This window comes from Ovis aries, chromosome 4, assembly GCF_016772045.2.
Source record: "Ovis aries strain OAR_USU_Benz2616 breed Rambouillet chromosome 4, ARS-UI_Ramb_v3.0, whole genome shotgun sequence".
Taxonomy (NCBI): Eukaryota; Metazoa; Chordata; class Mammalia; order Artiodactyla; family Bovidae; genus Ovis; species Ovis aries.
In genome coordinates this window covers 10,164,436-10,186,385 of record NC_056057.1, presented here as the reverse complement: position 1 = coordinate 10,186,385, position 21,950 = coordinate 10,164,436, and the positions used below count along the sequence as shown (strand labels likewise).

Below are 21,950 nucleotides of genomic sequence, written 5' to 3'. Positions count from 1 at the left end.
GCAATAAATTCTCTAAAAATGATCTTCAATTAACCCTATGTCTAAACATAAGGAATATATTTAATTTGTGGCCTTATTACACCTATTTCATCTAAAATATTTTAAGATATTTAAATTCTTCACTTTTCAATGACAAATGTGAGACTGATACAAATTTCAAAACAGGTAAAAGTATAGGTGTTTCTACCTTTATATTAAACCAAAATGAAAACATAGATATGTATTCTCACTACATATGATGAAAATTCAAATTTCACTTTAATTTCTAATGATTTTGAGAGCAATCAGCTCTAATGAACAGATACTCCTCTTGAAAAGTGAAGAAAAGATCTGAACAAGCACATCACAATAGCACAAACCCAGCTAACCAATAATCATATGACAAACTTAGGAGAAATGTAAACTAAAACCATAATAGCAATCCACTGCATGCTCACTAGACGGGCAAGCAATCAAGGGCTGACATCATCAACTTCTGGCAAAAATGTGAAGCAACAGAACTTTCTAGAACTATACTGCTAGAACTATACTGCTAGAAAGTGCACAAATTGATATGACCGTGTTGGTGAAGAGTCTGGAATTATATAATAAATCTGAAGATAAACATTCTATGACCTAGCAATATACGTATCCAGAAGATTCATGCAAAAATGCATCAGAAACACAGCATAACAATGTGCAGAACAGTACTGAATTTAATAGCAGAAAGTAGAAATAACCTCAATGTTTAACCACAGAATGAATATATAAATTGATATATATTGTGAAGTAGTCACACAAGGAAATTCTATATAGTAACAAAAATGAACTAGAGATAAAGGTAACTCAGAAGAGTGTTATAGAGAGGTGAAAGAGGTAAGACACAAAATATATCAGAGTGATAGAAAGTTTAAGAGCAGGAAATACTTTAAACTTATGTGGTTTAGGAATGTATAAAACGGCAGTTAAAAAGGCAGGAGTACCACAGAGGAATGTGTGTTCTCTATCACTACAGAGTAACAGAAGCAGGCTTCTGGAATAGTTGATATGGGTGAGGTTTCCACAGGAACTCATTTCATAGTGTTTATACTGTATATTTTTTCATTTTGTACTTTTCTATATGTATGTCACAGTTTGCACATACAAAAAGGTATTAAAAAAGAAATGGTTACTTCCATTGAGGATTTCTTTTTCTTTTAGGTTATCCTCACACAGAGCTTCAAAACAAAGAAAGATAATGAGCTTAATAACTAAACAACCTGATCAAGGCAATGCCTGCTCCCTTTAAATTAAAATTAAATACGTCTGTTTATATGGGCTTCTCAGGTGATTCAGCGGTAAAGAATCTGCCTGCCAATGCAGGAGATGTGGGTTCGATCCCTGGGTCGGGAAAATCCCCTGGAGAAGGAAATGGCAACCCATCCCAATATTCTTGTCTGGAGAATCCCATGGACAGAGGGGGCTGGTGGGTTATAGTATATGGGGTCCCAAAAGAGTTGGACAGCAACTAAATAACAACAATCTGTCTACATATCAGAAAATTTCTGTCTCTTGGATTAAAGTATTCTGTAAGAGTTACCATCATTCTCTCTCCATACGTAGCTGTTGCTGCTGCTGCTGCTAAGTTACTTTGGTCGTGTCCGACTCTGTGCGACCCCATAGACGGCAGCCCACCAGGCTCCCCTGTCCCTGGGATTCTCCAGGCAAGAACACTGGAGTGGGTTGCCACTGCCTTCTCCAATGCATGCCAAGTGAAAAGTGAAAGTGAAGTCGCTCAGTCGTGTCCAACTCTTTGCGACCCCATGGACTGCAGCCTACCAGGCTCCTCCACCCGTGGGATTTTCCAGGCAAGAGTACTGGAGTGGGGTGCCATTGCCATACACAGCTAGCTAAAGTTAATTTCAACTTCTGTAGAAGATAAAGGGCTTCCCTGTTGGCTCAGACGATAAAGAATCCGCCTGCAATGTGTAAGACTTGGGTTTGATCCCTGGGTTGGGAAGATCCCCTGGAGAAGGGAATGGTTACCCACTCCAGTATTTTTGCCTGGAGAATCTCAAGGACAGAGGAGCCTGGTGGGCTACAGTCCGTGGGGTACAAAGAGTTGGATACAACTGAGGAACTTTCACTCAGCCATAGGAGATAAAAGCAAAGTCCTCTGCTATTTTAAAGCACGTCCTTACCAGCCTGTTTGGTGCACATAGCATTTTCTCTCTTGCGACTGAGCAATAACTCCCTTACTTCCACCACTGCCGTACATGCCAAGTCACTTAAATCATGTCTGACTCTTTGCAACCTCATGAACTGTAGCCCTCTATGCTCCTCTGTCAAGGGGATTCTCCAGGCAAGAACGCTGGAGTGGGTGGCCATGCCCTCCTCCAGGGGACCTTCCCAACCCAGGGACTGAACCCGGGTCTCTCAAGTCTGCTGCACTGGCAGGCAGGTTCTTTACCACTAGCATTCACCACCACCACCTCCTCCCAATTTCAAGAACTATTGCTTTTTTTTTTTTTTTTTAACATGGAGCAATAAGCTTAGATGGCATAGCATAACTGAGCATTTTTTATCTCATTCCCAAAGCTGAGTATGAGTTTTTGCCTGGCTAGAAAACCCTAATGTAAACAAATATATTTCAATTCTAAAAAATATTTTAAGTATTATACATGTGTGTTATATATATCTTTTATACATATATCTTAAAACAAACTGGAGACCTCTTTAATCCCTAGAGTAATTAATGCAGATTAACATATTGATAGGAGAATGAGGAAAAAATGTGACTAAGAAGAAATGTGTTTTAACTGAATAATAACAAGGGAAACCAAATGAAACCGTTTCTTTCACCCATTTATGTCACCATATGAGCCTGTCCTATAGCATACCTTGGCTTGGCTGATCAATCTCTTGCTCTCTTTTCAGAGTCGTTTTCTTAATATTCATTTGAGCATGCAGTGCTTGAATTTCAGCTAACAAACTCCTTCTGTCTGCTTTTTGGAGGCACTCCATAGCTGCTTGATATTCAATACCCTGTTTAAAAAAAAAGTCAGGAGGGTTGTAAAGACAGTAACATTAAAAACCAGGAAGTCTGAAGAAGTATGACATGCTAAAATTTTGGGAAAAGTTATTAATTTTCTCTTCCTGATCATTAGGATTTACTTTTCAGATTATTAGTCTTTGCATTTATTTCAAAAACCTTTGAACACACGATAAAATATGATGAATAATATACTTATTACTTAGCACATGTACTTAGCCCAAGAAATAGCCCCTATACAGCTGAAGTCCCTTGGGTACAAGTCTGTGAACACACCCTCCCCTGCACTATCTGCTCAAGAAACAACTAGGTTCGAAGACTGGTGTTACTTTCACACACTCTGTATAATACATTATATACACACACACCCCCTAAAATATATACAGCTCTGTCTTACATGTTTTAAAATTTTATATAAATGGCATCATACTCTATTCATTTTTGCTTTTTTCACTGGATACATTGGTGAACCATCCTGGCTGACACACACAGCTCTACTTCACACTCATTTCAATGTCATATAGTACTGCCTGGTATGAATAATATAGCACATTTTATTTGAGCATTTTTCATGTATTTATTGAATACTCTTTTCTTTCTTTCATGAGCACATACTTTAACACCTGTCCATTTTTCCACTGACTGTTCTATTCTCATTTAGTTCAGTTCAGTCACTCAGTCATGTTCGACTCTTTGTGACTCCATGAATCGCAGCACGCCAGGCTTCCCTGTCCATCACCATCTCCCGGAGTTCACTCAGATTCGCGTCCATCGAGTCAGTGATGCCATCCAGCCATCTCATCCTGTCGTCCCCTTCTCCTCCTGCCCCCAATCCCTCCCAGCATCAGAGTCTTTTCCAATGGGTCAACTCTTCACATGAGGTGGCCAAAGTACTGGAGTTTCAGCTTTAGCATCATTCCTTCCAAAGAAATACCAGGGCTGATCTCCTTCAGAATGGACTGGTTGGATTTCCTTGCAGTCCAAGGGACTCTCAAGAGTCTTCTCCAACTCCACAGTTCAAAAGCATCAATTCTTCAGCACTCAGCCTTCTTCACAGTCCAACTCTCACATCCATACATGACCACTGGGAAAACCATAGCCTTGACTAGATGGACCTTAGTCGGCAAAGTAATGTCTCTGCTTTTGAATATGCTGTCTAGGTTGGTCATAACTTTCCTTCTAAGGAGTAAGCGTCTTTTAATTTCATGGCTGCAGTCACCATCTGCAGTGATTTTGGAGCCCAAAAAAATAAAGTCTGACACTGTTTCCACTGTTTCCTCATCTATTTCCCATGAAGTGATGGGAACAGATGCCATGATCTTCGTTTTCTGAATGCTGAGCTTTAAAGCCAACTTTTTCACTCTCCTCTTTCACTTTCATCAAGAGGTTTTTTAGTTCCTCTTCACTCTCTGCCATAAGGGTGGTGTCATCTGCATATCTGAGGTTATTGATATTTCTCCCGGCAATCTTGATTCCAGCTTGTGTTTCCTCCAGCCCAGCGTTTCTCATGATGTACTCTGCATATAAGTTAAATAAGCAGGGTGACAATATACAGCCTTGACGTACTCCTTTTCCTATTTGGAACCAGTCTATTGTTCCATGTCCAGTTCTAACTGTTGCTTCCTCACCTGTATACAGATTTCTCAAGAGGCAGGTCAGGTGTTCTGGTATTCCCATCTCTCTCAGAATTTTCCAGTTTACTGTGATCCACACAGTCAAAGGCTTTGGCATACTCAATAAAGCAGAAACAGATGTTTTTCTGGAACTCTCTCACTTTTTCGATGATCCGGTGGATGTTGGCAATTTGATCTCTGGTTCCTCTGCCTTTTCTAAAACCAGCTTGAACATTTGGTTTGTAGATTTCTTTTCTTGTGATATTTCTGTCTGGCTTAAGAGTTAGAGCAATACTGGCCTCATGGAATGAGCTGGCAAGTGTTTCCTTCTTTATTTTGCCAGAGTTTGTGAAGAACTAGTATTACTTCTTTCAACATTTGGGAGAATTCACTCATGAAGCAATCTAATCCTGAGCCCTACTTTGTGAAAAGTTTTAAAACTAATAATTTAACTCTTTGTTACAGGTCTTCTCAGATTCTCTACTTTTTCATCAGTTTTAGTAGTACTTATACTTTTAGGGATTTGTCCATTTGATGCTACTGTAAATAATTTATTTCTAAAATTACACCTGGGGCTTTCCTGGTGCCCATGGTCAAGATTCTGCACTCCACTGCAGACGTGCAGGTTCGATCCGTGTGTGCCTGTGTGCTTAGCTGCTCAGCTGTGTCCAGCGGACTCTCTGCGACCCTCTGGACTGTAGCCCACCTGGCTCCTCTGTCCATGGGATTTTTCAGACAAGACTAGTATGGTGAGTGGTGGTTGCCTTCTCCACGGGGTGTCTTCCGATGCAGGGGTCAAACCCGTGTCTCCCGTGTCTCCTGTACTGCAGGATTCTTTACCTGCTGAGCACCAGGGAAGCCCTTTGATCCCTGGTGGGGGAACTAAAAGTCCATAAGCCTCATGTTGTGGCCAAAATTTAAAGGGTGTTTTACCATTTTCTTTAACTTAGTCTCCAGAAAACCCTCTATCTCATTTACCTTTCAGAGAATCAAATTTTAGCTTTTCATCCTCTCTACTGTACCAGTGTATCCACGTCATTATTTTTTTCTTTATTACAGTTGAGCCTCATTATTTGTGGATTACATATTTAAGAATTTGTCTACTCATGAAAATTTATCTGTGACCCTAAATTCAATACTTGTGATGCTCTTAACAGTCATTCTCAAACATGTGCATAGAGCGGCAAGAAATTTAAATTGCCACATTCACATGTTTCTAGTGGAAATCGAGCAAGGTGATATTTTGCCATCTTTTATTTCTTATACTGTAAACAAGTGTCCTTTCTGTCATCCATTTAGTGCCGTATTTTTGGGTACATTTGTGCTTTTTATTGACGATTTTGCTGTTTAAAATGGTTCCCAAGCATAGACATGAAGTATTGTCCAGCACAACAAGGCTGAAAGATACGTTACAGAGAAAATGCATGTGTCAGAAAAGTTTTAAGTTACACTGCAGCTGGCCATGAGTTCAACGTTAATGATTCAACAATACATAATCAATAGGGTGTCTTTAAACAGAAATGCACATAAAACAAGATTATATATTGATTGCTTGACAAAAATGTCACCGCCAGGGACTCACAGGCATTCCCCTGCTGGCAATGGTTCAATAGTCACAACAGCTTTACCAATCTTACTACTGCAAATAAAGAGAACTGATGGTATTTTATTCTTTCTGTTTTCTTTAGACCTATTTTGTTTCTCTTTTTCTAACTTCCCAGATTGGCTGATTAACTCATTAATTTTTAGTCCTGCTTATTTTCTAACATAAGAGAAAATGTCTGTAGTAGTACTTTTTATCCTAAATATTCTTAGTGGCTCCCGTTAAAATTTGAACCTTAAGACTTACTTTAAAACTAATAAATAACTCATTTTCTATAAATAACTGTAAGTATTTCTAATAAATAACTAATAAAAGACTCATTTTCTCATTACTACTAAAAAGCACTCTTTGTCTTAAAGTTCTTCTTACAGTCTCATTTTGATACCTGTTCTTGTATTCTCTGCTCCAAACAGTGTAATAATTCAACCGCATCTCCTGTACCTCGAGCTGTCAGCTCAGTCTGAAATGCGGCTAGTAAAACACTGTGCTCCTTTAAGAAAACCTGCTGAAGAGCAAGCAGCAGTTCACCTCGCCAGTCGGAGGAGCTCTCATGAGGTTGAGAACTATCATAAACCTAGCAGAGTACAAAAAACAAAAGTTAGTTTTCAAATACACTAAGAACCGTTCTAGAAATGAATCTGTCTGCTAACCAAAATCAACACTGGAAGTCTAAGACGATACAAGTTTACTTTCAACTGTGCAACTTGGAGCATTTAAACAATACATAGAAATTTATGTGAAAAACATCATAAAAAGACAACAGTTAATTTGGCAAACAAAGTGCCTTATTGTTGATAAAAATCATATAAGGCTACTTAAGATGCACAATAGTCTTTGAGTACCTTGGCTTCTCTTTGCACTTGCATTTTGGTGATTAAATCCTTAAGAGATGAGATTGTACTGAGGTAAGCTCTTCTCTCTTCCAGCCACAACTCTGACGTCTGCTGAGCAGAATGGTCTTCTCCGTCACTACAGGGAGACTCGGTGAGCGAGAGCACCTGCATGCCTTCATTATGGACAGCTCTCAGCAGCCCCTAGAAGCCACAACACAAAAGCCAGAATTCAGACATTTTCAGACATGAAGAGAGGAATCCCAGTTAGACAGATTTAGAAAGGCCACTGCAGAAAGGGAGTGCCAGCCTGCCATCACCGAATGCTTTCTTCCTGCGGAGGGGCACACCGATCCCGGAAGACTGCCTATGCCCTTACCTGGCACTCATTTCCTAGGTTCTTTCTATTTATCTAGCGTGCTCTTCTTGGATTTATATCAGGCACTAATTTGACCAAAAGAAATATGGAGAAGATAGGTTCTAGACTTTGAGACTGCTTTAATAATTTGGCAAACAAAAATATTAGGAATGGAAAGTTTTAACAATCTTTATACAATTAAATATACTCTAATTATCTGTAAAATACAGAAATAAAACTAGAGCTGCAAGTTTCCTTCTAGCTACGAAATTCTCTCTTCAGAGAGATCTTAATATAGTAAGATCTTCTGTACTAACTTCTAGTTAAACTATTATGTTCAACATAGAAACTACACTCACTAAGTTTTACTCAAAGTTGGATGTCTTTTAGTACCTTTATTTTCTTTGGAAATGAATCTCCTGAACTTTCACCTTCTTCTCCTTGGCCTTCCGACGCCGTGTCAAATCCTTGACTTTGTGAAAGATAAATTCCCTGACCCCAGTCTGATCCAGAATCTAAAACAAAGAAAACCATTGACTATTAAAGAGAAACAAACTCTTTTTTAAATAAGTACTATAAAAATTCCAGAAGTTTATATAACTTACCACTGGAACATATTTCTCTAGTTTGGTAAGCATCAGCATGTGTTAACTCAGGAGTTGAGGAGCCCTAATCAGAGAAAACAAAGAAATAAAACACTTACTGCTTTATTAAAAAAAAAAAGGTCCAATGAACATTTTACTTTTTTGGTAATGCTGTCAAACAAACAAATATGTCACACCTTTCACAATAAATAAAACTATCCATGGTTTACAGTAAGGCTTTAATTTTCTTCTTCAGGGATATTACCATAATAAGAGACATTAATAAACTAAGGAATGATAATATCAGGTTCTAAATCTGCATAGGAGCTTTGTAGGACATTACTATTTGACTGTACACAAAAGAAAGATTTTAAATTGTAGTTTTATTATAAGGAAGAAACTGCCCCCAAATTTGTCTCTTAACAAAACATTTTGGAGGGGAAAAAAAAAAAAAAAAAAACCAACCACAGAATGCTGAAAAAATACACTGTGAAGACCAAATACCTCTTTAGACCTCAGACACTGGATCACCGCCTTCAAGGTACTACACTCCTCTGTCAGTAACTGGATAGCGACATAGTGATCCCTCTTTAAGGTTTCAGCTTCTGAAATGTGTCTGGATTCCATATCCAGGATTTCGGCAGCATGTAGTTCTTGCATCTGCTCAATCTTTTCAGTAAACTGATTAATTATTTCAGTGACTTCTTCTGATGAACATTCCCTCTGTAAGTCAACCTGGATTCCTGCATTTCTAACAAGAACTTGTGGAGTCTGATTGCTGCTGCTGACCTTGAGGGTCCCATCTGTCTGGGATGCGGAGCTCTGACCCACTTTCATAGGAAGTGGCTCTAATGTGCAGACCTTTCTGTCTTCTTGTGCCTCAGTATTATCTTCTCTTTCTGAGAAGCAGGCTAATTTTGCTTCTGCCTTTTTGAGTTGATCCCTAACTTGGCTTAAATCTTTCTGGAGAAATGCCGTATATGTTTCTTTTACCTAAAACATAAAACAACAGTTTAGAACATTCAGGTAAAAATATCACATGTAGAATTTAGGGTTGAGAGTATAATTCATGTTAATATGCTCATTTTCCACAGAACAACAGGAAAAACATTTCAGAAACAGAGTTTTCATACACATCTGCATATATGTAGCATCACAGATTAACACAGAAGTGAAATCATTTTATCGGACTCTATTTTTGGTTCTCAGGGGTTAACATCGATCTTTCTCCTTTTTCATTAACTAGACTAGAAGATTAAAAGCATCCCCCTTTTAAGAGACTAAAAGATTAAAAGAGATTCCAAGTAAAACCAAACAAGAAAGATGAGAGCAATGAAATTTATAATAACTTTTCATCAAACTTATGAAAGATTTTTAAATCCTAGCTGTTAAGTTATAGATCTGGGATTGTTTTCATATTGAGAGAATATACACTTTGAAATAAAACAGGTAGAAACAGAAGCTATGTTATTAATTTTACCAAAAGCTCTTCTTGAAGTTTTTCTGCCTTCTCTTTGTAACTGGCAAGTTCTTCTTTGGTAGCTGCTGACTCTGCTCTAACAGTCTCAAGCTGACCCAAAAATCCATTTTCTTCATTGGTATGAATCAGCTCAGCAGTGGTCTGAATGGTAGTGGAAAACACAAACACGTCATTTTCAAAAAACAAAGCCAAATTCAAGGTACTTGAATATTTCAATAAAGCTTTTTCAGGAACAACTGCCTATCAGATTAAAGGGGTTAAAATGACCTATTTTCTTTCAGCAAACAGGGAAACTCTTCAGAACCATCATTTTATATTCTTGAGTCAGTACACACACACACACACACACACACACACACACTGATTTTTCTGGGAATGAAAGGTAAATCATGTCAATTGAATATATCCTAAAAAATTTTATAATTAATGAAACAGTTTCAGTTATCTATTCAAAAAATTTTCATATCACTCTCCTCAAAAGATATGAGGTGGTTTACTAAGATATTTCTTAGATATTAAGAAATAATAAAATCTTACTAAGATATTTTAATCATACGGAAAGTCACATTACTATTTTAAATATTATTTACAGTAATTTATATAGTTTCAGTTAGCTAGAAGGAAAAAGCCTAGCAAATGCAAAGAATTACTACTCTTTGACAAATAAATATTCATAGGAACCTAATATATCAGTTAATTTCTGGTGTTCTGTATAAGACTACACAATACTCAAAATTGCAAATATATAAAGTGAGAATCTGAAAATTAAAGTCCTTCCACATCTGTCCTATGCTAAGAAATACCTACGCTTTCAGAACTTTACATAAACAGACTTTCAGAGAAGAAAGGATGAAATCTAACAGAGGTATATATAGAATCTGTAAAAGCAAATGATTTATCACTCATACATCAATGCACTAGAACACTAATATATTCTGATATTTTTCATTGTGTAAAAGGAATGGTAACACTTAACATGCATGTTAGAAGAAAGAGGGAAAAAACCCACCCAAGTTCCAGAGGACATTTGCTACACTTAACACTTCTGCGTTTCTTGGGACTGCTCTACTTACGACTGCTCATAATGACTATGGCGGTAAAATAAATGCTGTGATTTTAAAACTATACAAAATACAGTCTGTATCCATTATTCTAGTGATAATAATATGACCGTCCAGAATGGTAATTTTTTTTTTAATAAAAACCCTTTATATATGGAATTGCTAGATATAAAGAACATTGTATGAATGTAATAAGTTAGTAGTAAGTTTAAAGAAAAGGGAAAAGAGTTTCTTAAGGTATTTAAGTGAAAAAGATCAAATACAAACTAACCTTGGGAACTTCAAAATCTCCTGGAGGGCTTCTTTCCCTTTCTTTGCTTCCCTGTTTTTTCTCATTGTCCTCCAATAGCTTCTGCAGTTCTAGTAGCTTCTTTTCTTTTTCCAGAGCATTTTTTTCTGCAATTTCTATCTGTTCTTTTTCTAAAATCAAACTAGTCTGCATTTCAACCACCTGGCTTTCTAATTCTGATATTCTCAAGGTCAGTGCTGACACATTTGACTCCATTTCATTTTCTGTTAGTTGAGTCAAATTCTGTATATTTGTTCTTTCAGGTTCTGATGAAGTTGTTTGTCTATCTTGCCAGAATTTTGCATATTCTTTAACTGCTTCAAGTTGGACTTGACTCACAAGAGCAGCAGCAACTTTTTCCTCAAGTATATTCTGTAGGTTTACAATCTTCTTTTTCAACACTTCTTTTTCAGACTGGCCTTGCTCCTGCAGGTCCTTCATCTGCTTATGACACTGGGTAAGTTCTAAGTCCTTTGCGCTCACAGTGCTCTCGAGCTGCAGCACCTTTGTTTCCAAGCTGCTTATGGAAACTTTGCTGTTTTCTTCAAAACAGCTGAGGTGAATCTGATTTTCTAGGGGCTGAAGAGCATCCTCAGGAAAGACTACCTCTAGTCCTGGATTGTTTTTGTTCAGGTCATCTATAGCCATGTTAGCACTTTTCTCTGGTATGCTATGGATTTTTCCAATATTTTCACGTTCTCTCTTTAAGTTGTATAATTCTTCTGTTAGTTGGTTCATTTTTAAATTGGTTTCTTTAAGTGCGTTTTTTGTCAACGCCATTTCTTCATTAGTGTTTTCTACTTGCTGTTCCAAAGCCAGTTTTTCAGCTGTTACCATATCCAACTGATGTTTTAAACTATCTGCTTCTTCTGGAAGAGAATTAGCAACCACTGATGTCTTTTGTTCAATATTTGCCAATTCCTGTTGAAGTTTTTCAATCACTTCATTCAGCTGCTCGATTTCTTCTTCTCTATTTTTCTTCACACGCTCTTGATCACTCAACAAACATTCTATCTGGGTTTCAAGATCCCTTATAAGTTCATTTTTTTCTTCAATAACCTATCAGTTAACAAAAAAGCAACAAATGTAATAACTATGTATTTATATTTGGGGAATTTTATTTTACTAAGGCAATATTTTAAAGTATTGATCACATACACAAAAATAATATACTTCTCAGAAATACTAAATTTTCATATAGACCACAAGTCTTACATCAGACTAAAAATGACCTTAATTAGAACTTCTTTTAGAAAATTATTATAGAGTAATTTATGCATTTAATAGCTGATTTCCTATAAGTAAAATAGTATCAATACAAAGGATGAAAGTATTAAAATAAAAGTCTATAACAGATAGTGCTTAAATATCACTATCTTATTTAAAAACTCAACATAATAGAAGAATTTTGAAGTTTTTAATATTTCGGTTAGAATGATATGATGAAATCTGAGTTACCAGAGACTATGAAACATCAAAAATGTTTGACAATATTAGGAATGGATACAAATACACATAGCTTGTTAAACTAGTATGTCTTAATAAATTAAAATTAATGGATGAAAGAGAATTAGGTTTTATTTGGTTTTTACATTCAAAGAGAAACTGAAAAATAACAATTTTGCCCTTTAAAATTCTAGTTTAACCACTATGAAAAACAGTATGGAGGTTCCTTAAAAAAAGGAAAACAGAACTACTCTATGATCCAACAATTCTATTAGTGGGCATATATCCAGAAAAGGCAAGAAGTCTACTTTGAAAAGTTACACACACCCCAATGTTCACAGCAACACAAATTACTATACATAAAAAAGATAAGCATGAAAGGATCACTGTATAAGCAGGGAACTCTGTTTAATATCTTATAATAACTTATAATGGAAAATAATCTGGAGAAAACTAGGTCTGTTTGCTGTACACCTGAAATTAACACCATAGGGTAAATCAACTACTTCAATAAAAATAAAATTCTCATTTAAATAGTTTCATATAGTAATTTTTAATTAGTGTACCTTGTTATCTGTTGTCATTTTAAGTTGATGCTGAAGTTTCATAATTTGCTCATTCAATCGGTCAATTTCTACCTCTTTTTCTTGCATTATTTGAGCAAATTTCCCAAATAGTACATGTTGATCCGGATTAGAGATAGCATCAGATTCCTTTATGATAAATCCCAGTTTCTCCATTTCATCCTAGGAACAAAGATAACCATCCCAGTTGATAGAGCATTACATGTGATCTTTAGACCATTCTGTCAATTAACTCTTACCAAGCTATAGCACCCAAAACGTTCAAAGCTACTATATAATTATTGTAAATCAATAAATCTTAAAATGTTTTGATAAAGGTCTCCAAAATTTTTCGTATCTGATGAATTCAAACGTTTATGTTGGGTTGAAGATAAACTCTTATGTAAATCCATATGCAGCTATTATTCTTCTGTTAAGCATTATGTAGCAGCTGGATTTAGCAAATGCTTAAATACTACGACTATACAAGACAAAAAAACCAATGAATTATTTAGAGGCAAACTTTTCCTTGAGCAATTACCTTAAATAATTTGTTTTCTTGTTCAAGTTCTTGTAGGCGGGTAGTAGATTCCTTTTTCTGTATTTCTAACTGCATATGTAGTTGCTGGACTTCTTCATTCTTATTTTCCAGTTCTTCTCTGAACTGTTCTAACTGCTCTTCTAAGTTTGTGATCTTTGATAGCAAAATTATCAAAGGGAAAGAGAAAAACAACTGTTCATATAGATGTTTATTTGCCAAGAGAGAATGAAGCCTGCTGGATTGAGCTCTACAGGACACATGCTTAGAACAGGTGAGCCATGAAAATAAAGGAAAGGGGTTTCTCTAAGCCAGATATAACTGCGTGGTTTCCAGACATTTTCAAACTAAAGACTTTAAAACTATCCTTCCTTCAGAGGAAGGCTACAAGGAGCCATTTCCTACCAAATATTATCTTCTGATAGAGCATAAAAGAGTCATGAGAGGAAGGGAAAGAATCCACATTCTTAAATCTTATTTTATGTTAAATTAACGGCTATCAAAAAGGCTCAAGAAAGCTGTAGAATTAAGTCAGTTATTTTAGCCACCAAGTGAGACTAACTCGATTTAGTCCACATTAATAACTTAAGGTTTGGCAGCGACATGCCTTATTTGGGCAGAAGGGAGCAGAGGCAGACTCACTTAGGTCTGACATACACAAACTTACAGAGTAAGTTAGTAAAATCATTTTAGGGGAAAACTAGAGTGTTCCCATGCGTAAGACAACTGAAATTCAGCTCTGAGCGCAGATTACCACTAATGGTAAAGCAACTGCTCTTTGATAGTTATATGGAGATTGAAACTAATGGTGAATAGTAAGAGCTAATTGTATTTTAAAAATTGGGCTTGCTCGAGGACAAGAAGAGTTGTTTACCTCAATGCTTTGCAAGTTCTTAGTATATTTTTAATGAATGGATTTTCAAATGTTTATTTATCTAATGATCAAAACTGCTGCATTAAGACCAACCTAAGATACAAGGGCAGCATTTAGTGGCAGGTGGCCCAGAGAACACTTATAAAGCATTCATCATCTTAGAACTTGAAAGGGGGAACATTCTGATTACACACCAACATGTAGTCAGATGGAGGAGGAAATGGCAATCACTCCAGGATTCTTGCCTGGAGAATTCCATGGCCAGAGGAGCCTGTAAGGCTACAGTTCATGCAGTAACAAAGGGCTGGACACGACAGAGAGACTGAGTACAAGCAGTCAGAATTATATCTTAGCACTAGCAAAGCAAAGGCCTTCAAAATCATTTAAGCTAATATTTCTGTAACAGAAATCATATTTATACTAGTGATAAACAGCCATCATTCATAGCTTCCCTGATGGCTCAGATGGTAAAGAATCTGCCTGCAATGCAGGAGATTCAGGTTCAATTCCTGGGCCGGGAAGATCCTCTGAAGAAAAGAATGGAAACCCACTCCATATTCTTGCCTGGAGAGTTCCATGGACAGAGGACCCTGGCAGGCTACAGCCTGTGGGGTTGCAACGAGTCGGATGTGACTGAGCAACTAACGCTTGCAGGCCATTTCCTGTTAAGACACTGCATGATATGCTTTATATGTATTATTTTTTAAAAGCCCTGTAATGACTTTATACATCTTTACTAGGATTATCTCCATTTCAAGATGAGGAAGGGAGTCACTGAGACAGGAGTCCCTTGTTCTGCAGTCACAAGGCTAGTATGTGGAAGTCACTTTTGAACCTCAGGAGTTTACCTCTGGAACCTGACATTCTTAACTATTATTCATCCTACTTCTAATAACTAATGTCTAAGACCTACATTTAAATAATTTTAATACTGGTATTAAACTGAGTAATAACACCTGAAATATAGTTATTAGTTGCACACATATAATTATCAGGTTAGTCTCCTGAAAATTATGATGATTATATCTTCTTCAAAGTTACCTAATAGATGACATTTACATTTCTTCTATCTTCTATGACTACTTTTGGTGACAAGGTATTATTTCAACACATACATAGATATTTAATCTCAAAATTGCTGCCCATTCCTGTCTCACCTCATACTTATTTTCTTTTTTGATAAAATAGTTTACAGTTAAATTCTTAGCCTTAATATTCAAAGTGTAGTCATAGGAGGAGAATTAGCATCACATGGCAACATGTTTGAAGCACAGATTCTCAAGCCTCACCCTGGGCCTACTGAATCAGAGTCTTCATTTTAAAACGATCCCTAAGGGGATTCATAGAGCATTCAAGTTCCAGAAGTACTCATCTAAAGCACTAACATTCCCATCATGAGCAGCTGAACTTGAGGCATCAAAATAGAGACTTCAATTCCCAAAATGACACTGTGAGGCTTTCTTTCCTCTTCTCAGCCAGACTTCAGTTTTGGTCCCTGGCTGTCTTATTACTGAGGCTATGACAACCAAGAACCAGAAAAATATTATTAAGGTTTAAAAACAGAATGGCAGCTTTTTGGTTTAACCTTGTTTAATTTAGCTACCAAATGATATCTAGATTGTCTGGATTACATTAATTAGCACCTATTTGTGTTTTAAGAATTTTTTTTCTTTCCAATGTGTACACACACACACGCACGCACACACATACACGCGCGCTTCCCAGGTGGCACTAGCGGTAAAGAACCCTCCTGCCAATGCAGGAGACATAAGAGACACAGGTTAGACCCCTGGGTCTGGAAGATCTCCTGGAGAAGGGCATGGCAACCCACTCCAGTATTCTTGCATGCAGAATTCTATGGAGAGAGGAGCCTGGTGGGCTACAGTCCACGGGGTCACAAAGAGTCGGACACGACTGAAGCAACTTATCACAGTCCAGCACATACATACATATATATACATCCTAATTAGACACGAGGTTCCTTGAGATTGGTGCTGGTTTTAAAATGGGACAGTGGTGCTCTACAACAAATCCTGAATGACTATCTATGATAATTTCTCATCAGCAAGGCAAAACGTGCCCGGATGTTTTGGCAGTAAAGCATCACAAAGCTCCAGAATGAGAGAAATTGAGGAGGAATTCTTGTTCAGCCACTCACTGTGTGAACATGAGCAAGTTCCTTAACCTTTATTAAGATCTGGTTTACTCAAGAATAAAGTGGAAACACCAAAAGAACCTATCCTCAGGGAGAGCATAAGGTTAAGGACACAAGGCATTAATTAAAATACCGACCACGTTCTAGCACAGACCTCAACAAAGTTAACTATTATTATTTACTATTGTCATTTGTAAGTTAGATCTCATTGCTGCTGCTGCTAAGTCACTTTACTTAAAACCTATACTACTGAAAGCATCTTTTTCTTGAATTCTTGTATTTCTCTCCACATTATTCTCCTTCTCTTATACAGCCTGAAACCCTTATCTTTTAAGGTTTTCTTTTCTTTCACTCCAATTTCTAAATACTATAATAAACTTTTAAAAAAGTTGTACACAAATTTAGGCTATGAGAGTAGTGGGATGTATCTCAAATATAACAACACATAGACATCCTATGTTTATACCGTCAGATATCTGAAAACATTTGTCTAGTGCAGGAGAGAATGCTTAAGAAGTTATTTTCATTAAAAGATATGTTTCAATTTTACATCCCTATCTTTCAGTCTCCAGTTACTGAGTGACTGGGTTCTGATAGAACACGTGTCACTGTTATTCAAAATTAGTAGACCAACTTTGTTGTTTAGTCACTAACTTATGTCTGACTCTTTTGTGACCCCATGGACTGTCGCCCGCCAGGCTCCTCTGTCCATGGGATTTCCCAGGCAAGGATACTGGAGTAGATCAAGGTTAGCTGTCAGTTTAATTCTTTACTCATTCAACAAGTCTGGCTCTGTTTCATCTGTAAAAACTGGTAGCTAGTTGATACAAGCTCTCTAAGGTCTCTTGCAATTCCAACAAATATAATTCTAAGTAAGCAGGAGACAGTTATTGGATCCTTACTTCAAGAAATTAAGCAGTTAAGTAGTATTAAATAAAATTCAAATGACAATATAAAATTTTACTATATTGAATCAATTATTTCTGCCTTGTGACAAGTTTTGGAGTCCCATCTTTTTAGAAAGCAGATCATCTATTTGACTATTTAGTGTAATAGAAATCTTTAAATGTTAATTCTTTTTGAAGCACACATCAACAAAAGTAATTATATGTCAACAAAAGTGTCCCCAGTCACTGACATGAAAGCCAAAAAATAAGATAAATAAGAATCTCTCAGATAAACATTAGTCAGTACTATGGGATAATGCGAAAATAATAATTTTCACGAAAATAATCATTTCCATTATTTACATAGATGACTTTTTTCTTCTCTAAACTACAAGTTCTCTGAGCTATAGTTTTAGGTGACATCTAAATCAATCTTTTTCTCAAAGTACTCATTAACATTTATAAACTGTTTACACTCAATAAATACACATCAAATGTTCTGAGAAAATTATACGGAAAGAGATAAAAATGCAATTGAAACTTCTGAAACATTTAAAATGATATGCTATAGCTAGATAGTAAGGTACAATATGCTAGAGAAAAACTGATGAGAGACAAAGGTTCAAATAATTAGGACTTGAAAATGATGGCTGTTTTAAAAGTGCATCTTCTGGTTTTCTTGGGGTAGGGGGAAGGGAGGGCGCACAAAAACATAAAAGAACTTTATAGAATTAAGAACATGTTTATTAGTACACTGTAAAAAGGCACTACTATCTCCCAGGGAAATATAACTTTAGAAAAAACAAACTCCACAGGAAAGCAGCAGTAATTCAAAGCCTACGGCAAGGCCAGGAGGAAGATACTTCCTTGTGCCCCAGCACTAGTCTCTCTCCTCCCGGCCTGATCTAATCCATACTTACCAGACTGGCCACCTTTGTGTCCTCGAAACTCCCTCCTCTGTCAAGGCCACTTGCCCCCTTCTTCATTCCAGTTTACTCGTTCAAATGTTTACTGTCTTCAACGGCAACTTAGGCAATGAGCTAAGAACAGTCTATATACTTTGGTTTTGCACCATAAACTCCATTCTAATCAAATTAAATTTTCTAAAGTAATTCAAGCCACATTTTGTCATTAAAAATAAACTTACCTCTTTTTCCTTTCTGTCTATGGCATCTCGCTCTGCCTGCAATTGTATCTCCAGAGACAATTCTGCTTTAGCTTCTACAGCTCCAAAGTGTTTCCGGTCCTCTACCTTTAAATACATAAAAATTTTCTCAAAATTTCAGACATTAAATCCTAATTATCCATTTTAATTGGAGAAGTAACAGTTCTGTTTCTTGAACTAGAAGTAGTCTACATTAGTGAACAATCAAAAGTTACAACATTCACTCTTGAATGCACTTTATATAAATTAAAACAAGAATGCCTGACAATCTTAAAATTCATTTCTCAGGTAAAATGAAAGCTAACCCCTCATCTCCTCCACTCCCAAATTTCCTTATCCTGCTTTTCTTTAGCATAATAGGAACAGATATCACTGCTTCTTTGTCTGGGGCATGGCATCAGCCTGAACTGGTGCCTACAGATTTTCACTTGGCTGTTATTTTAGAATCTTATTAATGCTTAAAAGGGTAATTAAGTCTTCTGGCTTAATTAATCTTTCTTAATCAGGACTCAGTATGCAAGGGATATTTGGAGAAAAGAATAAACAGAAATGGTTATGATGTTAATGAAGACATACAGATACATTATGCAATAATATCAACAGAGTCCTTAGTAATTTTTTTATGTAAATAAACTGATGTTCATGTAACTAAGCGTAATCTGTACTAAAACACTAGATAAAATTAACCCAAAGAAAATGTCACACCTTTTGAAAAGTGTCTGCACTAACGAGTAAGGCTTGCTCCAGCTCTCTTACTCTGAACTCCAGTTTCTCAATTTCTTCATTCCGCTCCTGTATATCTCTCTGAAGCTGCTCTTTAGACAGCAAAAGCTCACTGCACTTGTCTGTTTTTTCTTTCAGATGATTTGTTAACTGCTCAACCTGAAAATATAATAATAAAAAACTGTAATGTTAAAATATGTAAGGATGTTAGTAATAAATCTATCCTCCTTTCAAATTTTTTTAGATACTATGCTTAAGTTTTTTTGATAAGGATGGCACTATCACCTCCAACTATAGCAGCATTTTCTGGGTTGATGCATCTAAGCAGCACTAGTTAAAGAGAAATAATATTGCTTTCACCAATTCTTTTAAGAGCTCTGTTAAGACTAAGGTTTTCCCTAGCTAGGAGGAAAAAATAAATGCATTTTTGAATAATGTTGAGTTGTAAGCTCTAATGGCACAACCACACTAAAACCTAATAAAGAAAACAAGTTTACACAGTACTTACATTCATATGTGAGATACAATGACCTAAAAAAACTTCCACGGATTATACTTTCCTTTCCACCAACTGTTTATCAACACATATAATAATACAGTGGTTCTAAAATACCATAGGGACAGAAGGGAACTGGGGACCCTTTTCCAATACAGTTACTTGGAAAAAAGTAACTTTTCAGCCCACACATTCCACCAGCCTAGGGGAGGGATCAGGATGCCAGGCAGTGCAAGGGATCCACGTGCCCCGAAAAAGTGATTCGGATAAGAAGCAGACGGAAGGATACAGGAAAGATCAATAAGAGAGCTTGTGAAATTAGTTCTGCTCAAATGAAGAGAGAAAGCTTATTTAAAAAAAGAAATATGATGGTAAGAAAAAAAAACCCTACCTTATTTCAGTGAGATTCTTAGAGGAAATTATCTAAAAATGATACTTCTTCCTTAAAACATTAAAAGAAATGCTAGCTTACCTACAATTAGAGGTTGAGAAAGGACAGTAATAAAGCCTGAGGAGAGGCCTGAACAGTAAAAGGTGGACTAAGACTTGGAGTGAGGTTAAAGGAGAAGACAATAAAGCAGGCATAGCAAAATGGCACAGTGCACTGTTAACAGCTAGATGTTTCTTTTTTTGTTTTTTTGATCCTGAGAAAATCAGAAGCTAGAGAATCAGATCTGGCTAAAGAAGAAAACAAATGGATCACAATGTTTTGGAAGAAAACCAAAGACGTACTTTCTTGTTAGTTTCCTTAAGTTTTATGAATGAGGCAAATCACCCTTTTTAAATGTAAGGAAACAAATAGCAGGAAATGACTAAGTTCTAGAGCTTAAATATTCTTTTGAGGCTCAACAAATACACAGCTATTTTTCAAAATATAGAATATGTCAGGAACACAACGAATGACTACAAACTCGGTGGGGATTGCTAACTTTTCTACTGCTCCAGTAGATAACGCTTTTCTACATCAGATTCCTTCTGGCTTTTTGTTTTAAAGATACCTTTTGTTAAATAAGACTGTAGATAACATTTTATGACAATGAGTTATAGGTATTTTATACTTCTTTGGTATCTTCACCTTCTCATATTGAAGTAATATTTAAGTTTCTGATTTTGAAAACTGATATACAACAGAAAGAATTCAAGTTTTTAAAGATATGAATCTTATTTTATACATAATATACAAATTAATGCATGGAAAACAATATCAATAAAAACATTACCTCTCTAGTTTGGTGTTCACTGATAGGCTGGAATCGAGGCACGACCTTAAGTTGTTGTTCTAGTTTCTGTATTTCCTGTTGGAATACATCTCTCTCGTGTTCTCTATCAACAGCTTGCTCCTAAAGAGTAATAATGATAGTAACTGAAGAAATAATATTTATTGATGTTATTATTTCCCTTACTTCCCTTCAATTGTAGGTACAGTTGTCTGAAGATGAACAACTGATGGTCACAGAAATGCTCCAAACCAAAAAGGTCTGAAAAGGTAACACTTGTTGCATGGTACGTAGCGGCTACTAGTAAGGCTCCTGTTGTATGATACATAACCTAGGGCTCTTCAGCAAAAATGCAAGCACTGAAATGTTATCTGAAGCACAACATTTTTTAACATTCAAGTAATATTAAATACAAAATGAAATTTAAATGGTCTCCTTAAAATGAATTTACTTTTTTTGGAACAAAGGAGGACTCCCAGTATTTAAGCTATAGTGGAACAAACTGTGTTGTAGATACATTTTTTCCATTTTAATCTAGGTTTTTTTAAATACCTAAAATTACAAAGTGTGTTAGAATCTGATTCTCTGATCTGTGAAGATAACGTTAAGACCTAAATGAAACTCCAAAGAAGAAAATCCACATGAAATTAGAGATTTAACATCTTTTTTGGAAGACAGTAATGACAGCATGAAAACAGTTGTAGTTCACTGCTTCCAGGGCACACTGTTACTTGTGTGTATACATTACGTTTTATGGGTGAAATGGTGGACAATTAGCTCTTAGGATCCTTACTTGCTCTGACTACCAGTTCAGAAAAAGACTAGGACAAGTTTCTTAACTATGAATCTGGAAAGGCTAACTGGTAGGGCTTATTCATAATCTGTTCGTACTGCTTTTAATTCTGAAAGCTGCATAATAAAAATTTTTAATTGAAATAATACTTTTGAATTAATTAGATGACACAGATAAAAATAGTAGAAATTAAGTCTTTTCATAATTTAAAATCCACAACATAGAATAGTAGCAAGTAGCATTCCAATGAAAAAATTATTAAACT

The 21,950-nt window shown here is 36.1% G+C and overlaps 1 protein-coding gene across 21 annotated transcripts in view; it reads right to left on the bottom strand.

Annotated features, from left to right (window-relative positions):
- AKAP9 (A-kinase anchoring protein 9) overlaps positions 1 to 21,950 on the bottom strand; it is a 169,414-nt gene that overhangs the window by 15,786 nt on the left and 131,678 nt on the right. For all 21 annotated transcript variants that reach the window (XM_060414427.1, XM_060414428.1, XM_060414430.1 and 18 more), the window contains 13 exons: positions 20,896 to 21,015; positions 19,162 to 19,338; positions 18,439 to 18,543; positions 13,379 to 13,531; positions 12,841 to 13,020; positions 10,811 to 11,887; positions 9,479 to 9,619; positions 8,503 to 8,991; positions 8,020 to 8,083; positions 7,808 to 7,929; positions 7,069 to 7,260; positions 6,612 to 6,800; positions 2,859 to 3,003 (listed from right to left, as the gene is read on the bottom strand). In XM_060414427.1, coding sequence (XP_060270410.1) covers positions 2,859 to 3,003; positions 6,612 to 6,800; positions 7,069 to 7,260; positions 7,808 to 7,929; positions 8,020 to 8,083; positions 8,503 to 8,991; positions 9,479 to 9,619; positions 10,811 to 11,887; positions 12,841 to 13,020; positions 13,379 to 13,531; positions 18,439 to 18,543; positions 19,162 to 19,338; positions 20,896 to 21,015 — 3,154 coding nt within the window. The remainder of the gene's footprint in view (positions 1 to 2,858; positions 3,004 to 6,611; positions 6,801 to 7,068; positions 7,261 to 7,807; positions 7,930 to 8,019; positions 8,084 to 8,502; positions 8,992 to 9,478; positions 9,620 to 10,810; positions 11,888 to 12,840; positions 13,021 to 13,378; positions 13,532 to 18,438; positions 18,544 to 19,161; positions 19,339 to 20,895; positions 21,016 to 21,950) is intronic.